Source organism: Botryllus schlosseri, chromosome 15, assembly GCF_051294905.1.
Source record: "Botryllus schlosseri isolate E-star chromosome 15, Bs_hap1, whole genome shotgun sequence".
NCBI lineage: Eukaryota > Metazoa > Chordata > Ascidiacea > Stolidobranchia > Styelidae > Botryllus > Botryllus schlosseri.
In genome coordinates, this window is record NC_137250.1 from 2283119 (window position 1) to 2301022 (window position 17904).

At 40.3% G+C, this 17904-nt stretch overlaps 2 protein-coding genes across 4 annotated transcripts in view; both read left to right on the top strand.

Annotated features, from left to right (window-relative positions):
• Nucleotides 1-5569, top strand: part of LOC145457010 (uncharacterized) — a 36018-nt gene extending 30449 nt beyond the window's left edge. For both annotated transcript variants that reach the window (XM_080335166.1, XM_080335167.1), the window contains 6 exons: nt 3053-3122; nt 3186-3273; nt 3335-3384; nt 3916-4074; nt 4147-4238; nt 5521-5569. In XM_080335166.1, the coding sequence (XP_080191292.1) occupies nt 3053-3122; nt 3186-3273; nt 3335-3384; nt 3916-4040 (333 nt within the window). In that variant the 3' untranslated portion in view covers nt 4041-4074; nt 4147-4238; nt 5521-5569. The remainder of the gene's footprint in view (nt 1-3052; nt 3123-3185; nt 3274-3334; nt 3385-3915; nt 4075-4146; nt 4239-5520) is intronic.
• Nucleotides 5570-5586: 17 nt separating this feature from the next.
• Nucleotides 5587-10715, top strand: LOC145457023 (uncharacterized). 2 transcript variants are annotated; one of them, XM_080335184.1, is made up of 5 exons: nt 5587-5739; nt 5800-5851; nt 7879-8412; nt 9260-9421; nt 9485-10715. In XM_080335184.1, the coding sequence occupies exons 3-5, from the start codon at nt 8323-8325 to the stop codon at nt 9722-9724; spliced, it is 492 nt and encodes a 163-aa protein (XP_080191310.1). In that variant the 5' UTR covers nt 5587-5739; nt 5800-5851; nt 7879-8322; the 3' UTR covers nt 9725-10715. The 2 variants fall into 2 exon arrangements, with proteins under 2 accessions (XP_080191310.1, XP_080191309.1); XM_080335183.1 differs by having other exon boundaries at nt 5587-5851.
• The last annotated feature ends 7189 nt before the right edge of the window (nt 10716-17904 follow it).

Below are 17904 nucleotides of genomic sequence, written 5' to 3' on the forward strand. Positions count from 1 at the left end.
GAAGAATTCCAGTAGTTACATTACGTATTCTGATGGAAATAATTAAAATTTGTTGTAGTACAACGAAAGATCCTTTCCTACATTCTCGGGTAGAAAGTGTCTGTCCTTACTACGTAGCTTGCCAAGAACGGAGAAAGAACGTTCAACAGCAGCATTTGTTGGCTGACAACACTGAAGTTGTGTGCACACTGCTGGTGACAAACCGTGTTGCTTCATTCTGACAATGTTGTCTATATCACAATTTTTTAGTTTGCGCTTCTTGATATAAGAACCATGCAATGTCCAAGCAGTCTTGCTTCAGCTAGGATATTGCGGTACGTTGACCATAAAACCATGTCACTATTTGTTTCATTTGACCGTTTATGATTCACAATGAGCAGACGATGGTCCGTTTACAACGGTAGGCCTATAAATTAGGCTACAAGCTGTAAAATATCAAATGATAAGTTCACCGACAGCGCAAAATCTACGATACAAACGAAATGCAGAGGTCAAAAAATGTTTGACTTTGTAAACAATTTTGACAAATTTTGACCTAACGCTACAATTTTGACCTAATTTTGACTTTTTTTGACATTTCAAAAAAAAAATCGCCCTACTGATAATTAATGTTATTCGGGCGGGTGAGCCCGTTCGTATGACTTCGTTGCATGATGTTATTTCGTGACCTCCTGTCTGCTATATCAAAAAATATAGAATCGCCCAACAGGAATATCTAGTTTTAGATATCCCTGTCGCCCAATCGTACTAAACTAAAAGACGCACACGATTTCAGAGTGTTCAATACAACATCCATTGTAGCAGTATATTTATTGAACTCGAAGACTTTTCGGGTGCCTCTTTTCAAGAGTTATCGGCACACTAAAGGGATTTGAACAGATTTAAAAGCAAAACCAAAAAGATTTCAGAGTGGTATTTCTTCACTTGCATATAATTTTTCCCTGCCAGATGGAATTCGTCTTCTGGGGTTCAGATTGCCAAGACAGGAGCATTCGGTGCCACTCATTTAGACGCCCATGGACAATTAAACCTATATGTCTTTTGTAGGCTATATATAACGAAGTTTTCGGTGTTAATTTACTCTGAATACTCATTAGGGGTATGTCCTACCACCACATCATCTACTACAAAGCCATTTTTCTTCAGCGCCCCCATACCGCCCCCCTGAGCGCAGCGCCCCCTGAGCGTTTCCGCCCCCTTCAAAATCGCCACTGCTCTAAATTTTGAAGTTGTATTAAATCACCTACAAAATACTCTATTATCTATGTTGATTTGCGAAATAATTTCGGGTCCCCGTCGAGCTTGAGCCCCCATAATTGAGGGGGTGGGTGGGTCGGGGTGAGGCAGTTACGGCCCTGAGTGAAAAGACATGAGGAAAGAAGCAGCCAATCAGCTATATTGCTTTTGCATCCTCTAAACAGAAACGGCGAAATGATTCGGGAAATACCCCCTATCCACTCCATGCAGCCTACAATATGCCTCCAACAGTTTTAAAATTTCTGATTCGAAAAGCAATCCAAATTACAACAACTTGACTTTGTGAGGTTGAATTAGTGCCATGTGCGCTTTGAAAAACCTATACAGTGAGATCAGCAGGAGACCGAAGTAGGCATATGCGGTTGTGCCTAAAGAGCACTGCGCTTTAATTACGACGTCGTCTCAAATTACAGGTGAATGTATCAAAAAATTTTTACCCTATAGCCAATATCACCAGAAAGCTACAGTACACGAATTGCAGCTAAGAGATTTTCACTAATGGTTAAGGCGATTTTTTTTTGACCTAAAAAACCGAAGATTTTGACCTAAAAAATCTAAATTTTGACTTTTTTTGACCTAAAAAAATTGAAATTTGACCAAATTTTGACCTCACGTATGTAAATTAGGTGTTTTCGCATATAATGTTAAAATTGTACTACTTATCTTCATTCCTGGTTGGAACTGTCTGTCCTTACAAAGTAGATTGGCCTGAAAAAACGTTTTTGACTCAAAAACTGACAAATTTTTACATGAAAAACTAGTATTTTAACGAAATCTGGCCCTATGAAGAATTCCAGTAGTTACATCACGTATTCTGATGGAAATAATTAAAATTTGTTGTAGTACAACGAAAGATCCTTTCCTACATTCTCGGGTAGAAAGTGTCTGTCCGTACTACGTAGCTTGCCAAGAACGGAGAAAGAACGTTCAACAGCAGCATTTGTTGGCTGACAACACTGAAGTTGTGTGCACACTGCTGGTGACAAACCGTGTTGCTTCATTCTGACAATGTTGTCTATATCACAATTTTTTAGTTTGCGCTTCTTGATATAAGAACCATGCAATGTCCAAGCAGTCTTGCTTCAGCTAGGATATTGCGGTACGTTGACCATAAAACCATGTCACTATTTGTTTCATTTGACCGTTTATGATTCACAATGAGCAGACGATTGTCCGTTTACAACGGTAGGCCCATAAATTAGGCTACAAGCTGTAAAATATCAAATGATGAGTTCACCGACAGCGCAAAATCTACGATACAAACGAAATGCAGAGGTCAAAAAATGTTTGACTTTGTAAACAATTTTGACAAATTTTGACTTAACGCTACAATGTTGACGTAATTTTGACTTTTTTTGACATGTCAAAAAAATCGCCCTACTAATGGTAAGCCTTGCACTGCACTCTACTGACCTTTGGAGTATAGAGTTCACGCGTCATCGCTTCTTCCCCCTTCACGAAATTCCTGGCATGCATTCTTCATCGTATTTTTTTTAAATTAGTGGACGAGATCAAGGCAGTGGAGAATTTCTGGATAGTTATCAGCCGATGTTATGACGGAACTGTATCATTACGAACTTATATATATCTCTGACATCATAATTAAAGCAAAGTTCCTTTTCGAGTAAAATGCCGTCTCGATTCCCGAAACTCACTGACAACCACTGCCATGGGCTACTTGAAATTTTCCGTTCGATATCATGGTCTGCACATATCCATGATCCACACTGAAATAATTTCGTTCCATATTAAACCACGCGGGCTAACACCTTTCTTCTTTTCTAACGCTATACAGATTTGCGACTTTGGTTTGAGCATGATGGCTACCTTGACAAAGTTACGCTCTAGCACTACTCTGCACGGTGGTAAGTTGATCATTGTCTTTCATAATCCAATGCAGTATTTAAATTGGGAGCTTTCTTCCGAAGGATCGCCCTCAGGAACTGCAGTCTTTATTGCACCGGAAAGATTCCTTCATCCGAATAGCAAACCGAACACAAAGTGTGACATTTACTCGTTAGTATGAGAATTTAGTACCAAATCACTTGTAGATCTTGATAATTTGAATCTGTTACAGATTCGGAATCCTTCAATACACTATTGTTACCGACTTACCTCCGTATTCAGGTTGAAAATGTGCTATTAAATTTGAGGACAATTTCATATCATAATTGATATAATTATACATAACATATAAGTAAATTCTTGCATCGTTATTGAGTTCAGTTCACGGTCTACTATGAACCTAGCACACGTCACAATACTGCAAGTGTTGTACTAAACTGCTTAAGAATGATTTGAAACAAGATAGGCAAGCAACAAAGTGAAAGTTCTTTCAATAGGAATCGAATCATGAAAATAAGTTAGCGGTTTTTAACATACCTTCCCATTGCAAAAATATTATTTGAACCTCGTTTCACATTAAATTGTCGTATTTACATTTTGAGTACATTTTAATTCGTGAATGTTCATAGGTTAGACAAATTTGTTCTGAAATTTGACCGGTCCCAAAGCTGTAAAATGTTGAGAAACACTGTCAAATATCATATATTGGCGACGCGCCCAATATACCTTTGAAATCTTTTAAATCCGCAATACGCTGTCAAAGTGTTGAGTAGATAGGCTACATAGTAACTCATCTTAAAAATATTTGTTAAGAGGATATATCGCGTAAACTTGCATTGCTCGTACATCACGTTACTGAAAACAATGTGCGACCCAATGTGGACTACATACCGACATGTTATCATACCGATCTTACGAAGCTTATGGTCAAATGCTAGTCACAATTACCAGCAGAGCGGCCTACCTTCAAAGGTAAACAGTAGGCCTACAACCACGATAAACTAAGAGGTCGATCTGAGGATCAGGTTCTATCCGAACATTTAGAACTTCGTAGCCAGCTGCATGATATCCTGGAGAGAAATTTCAAAGGATTTGATGAAGAAGCGTCCAAATCAGCAAACTCTGTGCTTTCCAAGGTATATGAGCAGAAACACTCTATAAAATAACTAGATGTAGCAAAGTTATGCAGCAAAATTATTTTGAAACACTCGGAATTTAAATGATAGAAGGTAAGAAAGTCATTATTCTCGTCTATATTGTCTCTAAATTAGAAGCGTATACTAGGGACGGCGTGAACCTCTGAAAGGTTCAGGTTCGTGTGAACGCGAATATTTTTGAAAGGTTATGTGTCAACGCGAACGTGAAACTCCTGACATCACGTGACGTCATATTCCAACCCTACATTTCAGTGAAGTGATATATTATTGTACAATTAAACGATACGTAGCGACGACTCGGGCCACATAATGCCACGACGCTGAAGTACTAATTGACTTTTTAAACGTCGCACAATGTATCAACTGGGACAATCAAATGATATAATAATCCCATAAAATCAATATCTTCCGTCGCTTTGCCAACAATTTCGACGAGGACTTGCAAGGGAATATAAGCTCACGCCTCAACGGTCCAGACCAGATCGGACAATGTATTCGACGTCTGGGCATTGCTACGTTGATATTGAGCAGAGTGTACAGCGGGTTTCTATACTTGCTACCGATTACCCCAATAACAAGTTATACGGCAGTAGCCAAAACCCCAATCGTACGGATTGGGTTTTTATGATACAATGAACATATGAAATCAAGAAGATGGACCCCGCACGCCTGCTAGATTTTCTCATTAGATAACGATATCAATTTCATTGATTGGTTGAATAAGCGTAAATCGCTGACTAACCACTTGTAGTTGTATGATCGCGGGTAAATCTCACCGCAGAGAGTCAAAAAATATTCATAAACGGAAAGATGGATATTTCGAGCAAACTTTTGTAACAAAGAAAGTAAAATTTTTGAGATTGTCAAGGTGCATGCTCGATCAGTGTTGATTCTTTATGCTGCCAGCACCATACATAGAGCGAACCACAGTTGAAATGCAATAAATTTCAACCAAAGATGTTATAATGACGTGATAACTGTAATATATGACAAAGGTTCACAAATCAGAACCTACCAAGGTTCGTTTGTGAACGTGAACCTCTAAAGTTCTGAGGTTCACACACAGAACGCGAACGTGAACCTCACGTTCACGTTCACACCATCCCTATAGCGTATACGCATACAGCGTGGTTAATCCTAACGACACAGTATCGGTGAAACTGGTGGGCCGTTCGTGTTTAATAGACATGGAACGCAGCATTTCCCATTCGATTCCAAACCGACCTGAAGCTTTGTTCTGTAAAAAAAAGTACACTCACAGGTACACCACGCAGAGCGACTTCCTGATATCGTACGTGATTCGCGACGCCCGTCACCAGTACCCGATAATTCGGGTCATTGGAGTCCTTCAAGAACTTCCATTCCGACATCTGACTCCGACGCACCCTTCACGCAAGCAGAAACCGCCCCTAAGCGGCGTTTGTTGTCGCAAGCTTTTGATGCTGGTTTTGGACAACATACACTTGAAGAAGTCGTAACAGTAGGAGTGGTAGCTCGGGGTTTTCGAAGAGTTAGTGATGATGAGCTATTCATTTTACAGTCAGACGATACGCCGCTTGTTCCAGACACTGGCAATTCGTCTGGTGGAATGGGTAAGTCGACTATACACAACAACTTGGTTGTCGGTACAATCCAGATATAATGTTGTTCATATGGCTCGCATGGCGATTACAACGCAAGCAGCTTCGTTCTTCATTTCCAATTATTCTGTTGCATCGTTGACATATGTTAGGCTTACCATATTTCGGAAATGTAAAAAGAGGACGCTTTTTCAGAAATTTCAGACATGCAAAATTGGAGAAGAATTCTCAAAAACCGGTAAACTTTTCCCACTTCATGATCGGTTGACTAAAAAAAAAAGGTCATCACTTGCGCTCAGAGCTCAAAATAACGTTTTTCTCTCCACATTGCCAGGTGGTTGACTAAAAAAAAAGGTCTTCTTTTCGCTCAGACCTAAAATCACCGCTTTTCCCTCCGAAATACCCGCCTGAGCGTCATTTCTCCGCTAATTTGCGGCATATCACTCGCAATTTCCTCTAAATCTGACCTAAATTTTCAAAAAAGAGGACAAAATCTCAAAAAAGAGGACAGAAGGGCGTCCTCCGAGGACACTTTCAAAAACGTAAAAAAAGAGGACAAATCCTCTTAAAAGAGGACGTATGGTAAGCCTAACATATGTACAGGTCGTGTTATTTTTGGCATATGCCAAAACTTCCAAAAATAACTTATTTTTGGCATTTTTCGATTTTTATTTTTGGCAGTTCTGGCATCGTCCTCTAAATAAATAGTTTCAGCCTCGAATTAGTCACAACAACGCTTTATTTGGGCTAGTTTGTCAAAAGACACCACAAAATGCGCAGCATCCACGTATAATCAGTGGCAACAAACAAAAAGAAGAAGAAAAAACCTAACGATTTCATTGGTTAATAATATCAAACGAAACCACAAAATGTTCAGTATCCATCGGAATCGGTGCCAATAAGCAAAAAAAAAAGAAAAGCCTAACAAACACGCTCAATAGCTGATTGTTACAGCTGTTGAATAGACTTGAATCGTTTGCACTGTAACAGTGCTTCCAAACTCCGGTCAGCTAAGTTTCTCCTAAATTCATTTCTCGTCCAGCGAATCAGGGAAATATCGGCTTCAAAAGTAGCCGCGTTGACGGAAAGAATGTTGCCAGTCATCCGCAAAAGGTATTCAGAGCTTAAAGATCTTTGGAGGGCCGAACCGGCTTCCATGCATTATGAAAGGAGATCACTTCGCCAGTACCATCGATCTCATCACGGAAAGAATCTTCTTCCCGATCCTTTTCCAGGAGTTTCCAGTGTTGTCTCTCAACACAATCTATTTAGTAGCCCGACTACCATTTCTCCTTCAGTCTACCGATATATTCTCGATATTTATTATATGCAGCTCAGAAATAGTCAGACAGTTTGTTGCGTCACAATGTTCAACTCGATCACAATGCAAAAATCGTGGTTGAATTTGCGGCTCCAGTTCCATGAGCAGAATATAACTTATATTTTAATAATCAGTACTGCGGTAGCTTCTCATTGATACCCGTTTTATCAAATTTAGCGCTCGACAAGCCGGTAAAAAATGATCGTAAAATTGCCTTTGGACAAATGGAAAGTATGACGTAAACCAAATACAGTCAGCCGTTCAATCTCGCTGTGCCCACACCATTTAGGACACCATGCTTTCACCCCTAATGGGTGGGCTGGACCCAAATTAAGAAACCTGCTTTTCACAAACGCTCTTCTCGCTTGTAACGCGGTCCTGTTAACACAATACCCCGAACGAAATACACTATTTGACAGGCCGTGTTTTTTTGGCATATGCCAAAAATTGCTTATTTTTGGCATTTTCAAATTTTTATTTTTGGCAGTTTTGGCATCTTGCTCCTGAAATGCCAAAAATAACACGGCCTGCATATGTATATATAAGGGCCCAACAAGACTATTTATTAAGCTCCAACATATTACTTCGTCGCAAGGATGAATTCCGCAACCTGAGAAATCATCTTTGCGTCGGTCAGAATGATCATTGGGACAACTGTCGCAGGAATATGGCAGAATACAGCTTGCTTTTCACACTCTGTGTGATCTTGACATTACAGATTTGACGAAGCCCTTATGTTCCGCGACAAAAATCCTACTGGCCGTATCCGTTCTCGTAATATTGTCTGCTGTCGTCATAATCGTTGTCGTCGTACCATCAATCCATAACGGAAATATGCCAAGTATATTCGTAATTTAAATTGCTTTCCAAAATACTATAAATCGTCGCTTACTTTCGCAATCGCCAGGTGGACCCTGTAGCGCAGTGACAAATCCAAGTCACGGGAAAGTCGTATGCGAATACCAAACTGCGAACACAACGGCAAAATGTCAATTTTCCTGCGATACGGGATATGCTGTATTTGGCGACGACACGACTTCCTGTATCGATGGAAGGTGGACACAGAAGACACCTCTCTGTGAAAAAGGCAAATCAGCAGTTCATACATGCTCCAACTTTATAAAATTAAATATTGTGGTATTCAGTGTGCCATAAGCTTGCGATGCCCAAAGACGGAATGGCAACATGCACAAACAAGACTTTTGAAGGCTCGAATTGCTCTTTTGTCTGCAGAAACAATCACATTATAAAGGTAAGTATTCTTTCTCCACGTGATCTGATTGTCACCTTTTAAGCACGATATTCGCAGGTATACCCTTACGCATGTACACTAAATGTATACATGAAACTGAAGATATCCTTATTACGAGCAGTCGCGGTTCGTGAGTATCATACAAAGCTTGAGAAAGTTTGTGATCATGCGGATCATTGTGAAATCACTTATTTGATATGGACTTCTGTCATTTCTTTTATCAACGCAGTCGCGGCGTGCATACCCAGAAATTCTTACTCATGTGGCTTGTGCTGTTACTTTGAGAGGGGATGGCTGGTTAATAATCAGTCATATACTAAGGTGAATTTCACGAAAATATGTGTCCACGGTTAAACTACATTACACTCTATATAGTTTCAAACGTTAGGGCCAGATCAGTGGTTCTCGACCTGGGTTCACATCGTAAGTTTGATGAGCCAGTCAATACACAGTTCCAACTCATATAGCAGAAATCATACAGAATTGCAGGTAATATTCGTTATGAACTGACTAAAGTAAACAAGGCTCACTATGAAAAGGTCAGCCCAACCAGTCTTGCTCCATATCCCACCGTTTTGGACAGTTAATAGTCAGTATTTAACCTTGGAGTATTTGACAGTTAGAATTGCAACAATGCACGTCAGAATATCTCAGATTAGATATGCTTCTGCCCCTGGAAACCGGCATCACAAGATTTAGAGCCGCGCAGAAACAGCATCGTAGGCAGACCATTCTTTCACTATTTTTCTATTTATTTATATATTTCACAAACACCGCCCAGCTAATATTAATATTGTTACAATGGGTAGACATGAATAAAAACCACAAAATGCGTTCATATCTACAGGGAAAACCCACAATCACCTGTTTAAAAGATGGAAATTGGTCCGACCCAGCTCCGTCGTGCGTCTGTCCGCGCTGCAAAGTCGGAGACAACTGCGAAGACTCCATCAGCTGGCAGATAATTGCTGGAACCCTCGATAATATGCAAGCAACAGGATCAATAGTCGTAAGTCAATTTCCGCGCATACATGTTTTTTTTTCGAAATATTCACTCGACGCATATATGCAGGTGAACTACGGCGGAAAATCATTCAGTTGTCGCATCGAAATGCATTCTCTATTACCCAAATTGCAGTGGACCGGAATATGTGTCGATAGCGAAACAGGAACGGAGCAGGATTGCAAAGATGGACATACGTCCAAATCTGGGTCCGCACAAGCTGCAGCGGCTGAGTTGATTCGACGACTTGTAGCCCAAAAGCGATATCCCGAACCGTGCGATGCCGATCAGATGCCAACTGTATGCTAACAGCGTTTTATTGTATTGAAAGTAATGAACACTGTGAAGTAATGGACACTGCAAAGCGAAGACGTCTAGTAGCGAAGCAATGATATCATTGTGAATACCCATCTCGCTGGATTTCTCTGTTCGGCTGCGCCTTTATACAAGACTAGCAGTTCTTTAAAACGCTTGTCTTACCAGTAGTTCTCGATCTTTTTGACGTTTTGAAAAAACTTCAAAAATATGTCGCCGACCGGCGAATCCTCAAAAATCAAATTTAACCTTATATCTAATCACGATCATTGTACGCAAGTTAATTGTAATGTTGGAAAATCCATTTAGTTAATGCTTACTTTTTTCTATTGGATATTTATGCGTGATTTGATTGGAGTTTATGCCCGCAGTGTTGGATCGGAACAAGTCACACTATACCTTCGAATGACAAGTCATCTCGAGTCATTACACATTTTCACTCGAGTCAAGTCAAGTCAAGTCAATCGATTTCTGAATGTCACTCGAGTCAAGTCACTAGATTTTTCAAGCTGACTCGAATCATAGTGAAGTCACAATTCCAGTCCAAGTTGCCTTTACGAAGTACGAGGCATGATTACGTTATTTGATTTTGCTGGCTGTTTGAAATACAGATTGAGTGACCATTTATGCACGAAAAAATAAGTTGTATCGCTCACAAATGCGCAGAACTGCTAAACTACGAACATAACTGTATAACCTGTCTATAATTCACTGGTCGACCGCCAATTTTAAATGGATATGCGATTAAGTGATTGCCACCTGATTCCGGATATGCCCTTATTTTATTGCTGGCACATCTGGTTTTTGAGATATTCGCATTATAAATTTTCACATTAATGTTATTATTTTCATAGTAGTAAGATTGCGAAGTGTTTTGTAATCCAACTGTGACGTAATTTGTGAATTATTATATATGTGTCTGACTGATGTCGTGGATAACGAAGGTATAAAAGGGAAGATTAACACACATTTTCGCAAAAAAGCAGTATTGGGCATTTAATTCCAGAAGTAGATAATGCTTGAGATGAGGTGTATGTATGTTGTATAAATAAGTTGTGATTTGGCATTCCATTACGGGATCAAGGCATAAAGTAGGTACTGCCCTTCACATCATGTATGATACATCTTGCTCAACTGGTTTACACAATTGGCCACACCAACGAACGTCGTCGATGTCTTTTGCTGTTCCCACGATATGACGAGGAGCCATTGACCACATTCACCACTGCTATTCCTGCATATCAGTGCGCAAGGGTTTTCTTCAAATAGAAAATGGTATATCCCAACTTAGACTGAGCGAGGAGTGATGTACCAAAACAACGCCTTAATACAGGGGTCTCAAACTCAAATGTGCTCGCGGGCCAATTTCTTAGTTTTTGATGGCGCCGCGGGACGCAGCACCAATAATGGGAGTATTCAATGTATTTCCAAGTAAGCCTTATTTGACGGGACCTTGCAGACTGGCATTCCAGACACTTCGTAAGGATGTGTTTTACCATTGTGAATTCACGTTTGGCACGAAACAAATCACATTTTTAAATAATCGAATAAAACTGGTGTTGTACTTGGCACAGTTTGTCAAAATATTAAGTTATAGACTAGGGTTGCCATACGTCCAGAATTTCACAGTTTAAACTGCTTCCGGGAGAAAATTCTGAATTATGCCTAAATGTCCGAAATTTGAAATAGAGATATCTAATATCCCTGTGTGCGTGAAGGCTTGAAGATACCTGAAAATCTTTCCGTAAATCACCATAAACAATATCTTATTTTTGGAAAGCTTTATGCTACTTGACTTTGTTCTTCGCGCTGCGCGATTTAGAATTATGTATATTCCTTGGAAAAAATACAGTAAAAAGTAAATCAAAATAACTAACATTTTACTGTAATAGAACGAATTGTAATTTCAGACCACTCTTTTTTGGGGCGGGAGCTGGCTTAAATGTGTTATCCTCGGTTCTGGCTACAACGCACAACCACATATCTGCACCGAACAAACAGTATAGCAGGGGTGTCAAACACACGGCCGGATGGCCAGACCATTCATCCGGCATGTATAGTAGTCTGTTGCTGACCAAATGAGAACACCGACCCTAGCAATCACAAGAGCTCAAATTCGAGATGGACAAATATAGCCTACATGAGTTGATCCATGACCTATGTTTGAAAAAAATCCACGCCTGTATACAATCGATAGGAAAAGTATTGCAGGTGTGACGTCATATATGTTCACAACTCTTTTTATAACCCGCTAGGAAGCGCAGAAATGTGTCCGTAATTCGAGCTACGAAGATATGGCAACCCCATTATAGACAGCAAGCGAGAGTACAAATCCTTCATGACATCGTAAAAGCTGTCACGTTACAATTTTGCAGGTATAGCGGACATTTGAAGTGCCACAATTATATGTAGAAAGTTTTAGAATTTAACAAAGATTGATGTGATATCACGGCATTGGAGCAGTACAGCGTAATCCTGGTTTCCGGCATAGGCATAGTCCTGATAACTAGGCTATTGATCATGTCATTACCAAAGTCAAATTAAATCAACCAGGAGAAGGGAATCTTTTTTTTCTGTCAACTGCGGCTTCGGGAACTGCTGGGATATTGGAACAGACCAATACCAACCTGAATATGATGATTATTTTGCCATAGTAATAGAAATGTCCAATCGCTGAAGAATCCATTGGTGTTGCAGCTGTGGAGTGTCTACCACTACTTTACTCGCCACCTTTAATTGGCGATAAGAGCATGGACAATGAAGCCAAGATGACGCCGGATGTAGCCAAATACATTAAGGCTGCAACAACAGGCCGATGGTTGCCATACCGACCTGCTTAGATAGCTAAATATACGGTACGCAATGCAAACTACGACCTTTTGATATATTATTATTCCTCATAGCAGTTTGATAGTTTGTAGCTTCCGTGGTTGTACCAAGTTCTTCTCCAATTGTAAAGTTTGACCCGACTCAACTCGAGTCATTTTTATTTTATCAGTGATTCAGTCCTAGTTCGATTTAATCCACCTAAGATTGAGCCAAAGTCCAAATCACAATTTTCAGCCAGGAATCATGAATGGGTCATGTTTTACCATCATAAACAGGTAATGTGACGTGATAGCTGATCTTCTACCGCATGCTAACTTTTGAAAGTGATGTGATAGTGAAGTTTGGTGAGTACTTTCAGTTTTTGGAGTAGGCCTAGTTGTAAATGTAGAGCGAATTTCAAGTTCTCAAATCTAAAAATAGATATGTCGCAGTTAGTTTGCCGAATACTTCAAAATCCAAAATGCCGACGGTTTAATGCATGTTCCGTTCCGTCCCATGATGACTTTGTATCTGCATATATTGAATGCAGTGGTGCTGAAGGGAGTTCAAGATACAGCAATGGTTCTGCCGAGTCCGGATACAAACTATACAAGAAAGTTTTAAAGCAGTTCTGTTTACTCAGTAACGTTTAAACAACTAATAACAGATTTGTCCATTTTCTAGGTAAAGTGAGAACAGCTTTTATCAAGATTAACAGTAACTATCGTGCTTGTGGAAGATGCAGTAACCATTCAAATCAAAATCTAAAACTTGGACGGTAAAGCCGCCTTCAAAGTAGTTGGACATTTTAGCTAACGTCTAAATATTGAAGAATTATTAATATGGGGCGGTGAACACTGACTTGCGACTTTTCATCGACTATTCCAAGAGAAGTTCGAAAGTTGCATTGCTGCGCAATAAAAATATAACATCGTCAATTTGTATAGCACAGGGGCGGGCAACTTCTCAGTCGGCGGGCCCGATATAGGAAAATGAAGTAGGCCTAGCCTACTTAGCGGGCGGGATTTCTAAATCAATACGGTAATCGTGTATTTATCCACCTATACAAGGAATACATCGTATATACTGTGAATTTTAGGTTGAAAGCATACAGGCCAATTACAGTATTTAATGAATTGATTAAGGTAGTATAGGGGAGCTGTGGTACAGATGGATCAAAGATTGCACAATGATCTCGGGCCCTCAAATCTTTAGCCGAGAATAGCAGAACTTGTGCTGGCTCAACACTTTCATCCAAGCTCTACTTATCGTGGACATTTACATGAATATAAGCCTTTTCAAAAAACATATATGAACGTTCAAAATTTGTTGCTCGAACGTTTCATCAGTCCCTCCCTCCGGGTGGGTCCAAAGGCACGCAACCATGGGACATATGGGACATACGCTCAGAAATTCGAATTTTTCGTCTTGTTTTGTTGTGTACTATAATCCAAGCTATATCAAGCCAATGAAAAATGCTTCGTATCACCATCAAGAATAAAATAGATTACATCAACTCAAATGTTGGCGTAAAATCACGTTTCAATTTGCGCTCAACTTACAAAATTAATGGCACATACATATTTCCCGTAATTCGGCATTTTTACTCTCGTTATAGCGATCAAACACCACGGGTAACTATGATTTGTGGCCTCTTTATATGTAAGCGTGTTTCTGTTGTTAAGTGATTAGTTGGTCCAAATATTTGCTTGATTTGGCTATGATACCATAGGCCCCCACCCTATTAATATTGCAATTGAAATGAAAATAGTCCACTCGAGGATGGTATTGCATTAAAAAATATGTGACATTATATACCCCGATACAAGCCTTACACTTCACATTTAAATTATGGCTGGCTTGTTATTGCGGAAAGAAGGAATTTATTTTACACCCCAAAACACAAATCATCTCTCACAGACACCATAACTCACGCAGGTCCAAGTTTTTTGCATACGAGGGAAGATTCTGCCAGCATGCAATTGTAGACGAATTCACGTACTGTAATCAGGGGATTTTCACAGAGTATCTTCGGTCCCACTGTCTCGTCGGTACCACATCAAAGTTGTCGACAAGTTCTTTGAACTCTAGTGGCATGTGGGAAGTAGAAACCCTCAGTACAGACTATACACGGGATCATCAGTTGGATTGGGAGGCTGCCAGTGTTAGCGCACTAAATCCACTGCAAAAACTACATCATCAGGTCCTCCGTATCATAGCCAGGACCCCGAAGTGACCAGAATGTGTGTCCAACAAATCACTGCTCAATTGATTCGGTGTCCTAAACATAAAAGATATGCGGAAACTAGAAGTTGCCAAGTTTCTGTATCAGTTCCACTGCGGCCACTGCTCCGAAAACTTCAAAAACTTCTTTCCCTCGGTATCAAACGTGCGTGAGTAGGCAACGACACACGCGCATCCACGTCGTCCCACTACGATATGGTAGACAAAAAAGGTTACCGCTCTATCAAATATGCCGGACCTGATTTGTGGAACAGTATCTCGCCGGCTATCCGACAGTCATCGAGCATGTCCACATTCAAGTCGAAATACAAACAATTTCTACTGGATAATTACTAGTTAGCTCTCTAGTTTACCGGACCACCACCTGACATATCGAACTCACCTTCCGTCACATGCCTCCTTTTTGACACCTGTCCTTTTATATTAACTTCTTTTACTTTTCATTCAGCGCGCATGGCTCCTTTTTTACATCGTCTAGGCCAGGTGGGTGTCTGATTTCGAAGATTACTCCAAGTCGTTTCGAAACCTTTCTATCATTCATTTTATCGCAGTCTTGTGTTATGAAATGATAAAAATTCAGCAATAAATTGAATTGAATTGAACGCAGCTCTAGGGCTGCTCTACCTGTTCATTTTCATGGTCGAAAATGCTTGATCGCAGATGTAAGTAAGGACTCAAACAAAACGAATAGTTTTATGGCCACCTTTCTCCGGCGGCTGGGACCGCATTATCATGTAAATCCGGAAACTATCCGAGGGCCGCTTAAAATCCCTTCCCTTCGTGCCATCGATCAATATAAAGTATATGTATTCATTTTATGGATATTCATGGCCCTTCTTATAATTTTCTTCACGCTTCGATTAATTCCCGTTGGATGTCTTGATGTTAATATGGGCCCCCCTCTCTCAAGAAAAAAAACGAATGGTTTATAAAGATGCACCCTCAGTTTGTACGACATGAATGTTTTCGATTTTGATGCGTAATAAGACAAGAATTTCCCGTTACATAATCCGTATAATATCTGACGACTAAAAAGGTCATCAACATTCAAGTGGTCTGCAAAATGGTTCATAAATTTCACGTGGCTCTTTGACCGAAAAGATTGACCACCATGTTCTAGTGAACTTCAAGTAATGGCTAAAGTTGAATAGAATGAATGTGCACAAGTACAGGTGACAACATCCACCCAACTGCAGGGTCTGGGGGCGAAGCCTCGGAAGTTTGGATTATCGCCCCTGTGGGGCCCAAGATCAAGGTTTTGGAGTGGGCTAACGAAGTGCTTTTGCCGCCCGGATTTGCGGATGGCCGATGTAGTTTGCTGCAAGGTGTTTTCTTGCGGCACGCATTGTATTCGTAGTTGCCAGAGTAGCCTATGCGTCGGGTGGCAGTGGGCAATGAGCAAGGTAGCACGACAAGGTGTTTGGGTCGACTTGGTTCGAGTTGGCGTGGTCGGTTAAATCCACGGCCCTCTGCGCGAAAGACTGTAAACGACTCTCGGTGGTAGCACGTTTATCTGAATAAGGCAATTTTACCTCGACTCTGCAGACTGACTATCATGAAATCACATTGATGCCATCATGAAGATAATCAAATACGATCAAAACCTCTAAATGTCACTCTCTAGCACCATATAATTGCAGAAAAGCGGTTGAATACTTAATATTTCAGCTTCTTTTCAATTATCAAAGTTTACCGGTCCGCCAGACATTTTTTGAAATTTTACCGGTCCGCGAGGTGAAAATGGTTGAGAACCACTGGACTCTATACCTCATTGTCCAGTTAAGCTCGACTATCCTTATGTCACACCTTACTTCACAATATGTGCTAATTCTTTGCAACGATATCAGGAAGACTGTAAAATTCATGCATGGGCCGCTATATTGATCAAGCTGCATGCACAGCACATATGCCACCGCACACGGAAGTCGATCGATCATGATCAGGAAATGCGATTCTCACCAACTCGTACATCACAATGAAATTGAAATCGTGTTGCGATCTCAGGGGAGAAATCCGACCTTGGTCATAGATGTACTGCAGGTATACACTTCACCAGTTGTTGAAAGTGTGAACGCTGTATGGCTGGTGTTGCAGTTCACACATAACCGTATCCACGAATCATTTGTTCGGAGTAATTGCGACTTGAGTTTTGTAACAAAGTATAGAGTTCCTTCAAGAGAGGTAGCTTAGAGAACTCGCATAAGATTACAGATCGCCATAACTTTTAAATCCTGAAGAATTTTACGCAGAATAAGCTACGTATCTCTAGTTCAATTGACTGATGTCTTGGAAAATTGGGCGAAAATAGATCAAACAGAGTAGGCGCATAAGAATTCGCTACGTTGTGATACGTTGCTTCAATTTGTGTTCTTCCTTTTCGATTTTCCATTATCTGCCGTGCAAGTAAACGAGAAGAGCAAATAAAGTCACGAAACCGTATGTTCGGCTCTAGCTCAAAATAACTTGAAAGTTCATAACAGCTTAATAGCCTTGAAGCAGCTTTTCAGACTACCTCCAAAATCTGAGTTTAGTGGATCTCGCGACCCTAGCCTCACCCATGAAAAAGAATTCATTTTTAATATTACAGTGGTATGCTACGATTTTACGGACATATACGGCATACAAAACGCGCAAACCACAATTCTATTGAACACAGCTCTACAAGACATGTCTGACGCCCGCGATTTCATACTCCTCTGCGTGTCGCATTTGTACTACTGTCTACTCCAGTGGTTCTCAGCCGGGGATCCACGGACCCACGGGGCCCAAATTTGCAAAATGATTGATAGCCTAATTTGTATTTTTTCAATTAGGCCAATCACGAGACAGATTCGCTTCATAACAGACTGGTAAAACTTCACGAATAAAATGACAAAAATGGCCTCACACTCTCACTCTAGTAGTCATTTGTCATCAACGAAATTTAGGAAGTTGTCGAATAGCATATGTAGGGTCTGCATGCACTTAGTCAAGTATTCAAGGACTAGGACTTGCAGTCTTTCCTAATCATTTGTTCGACCCAAGCAGCTAAGCTACGCTACAAATATTTTTAATGTTGTCGAGTGGGAAGGGGCGTTTGGTTATATTTACATCAATTATATAACCAGACGATATATTTGCTT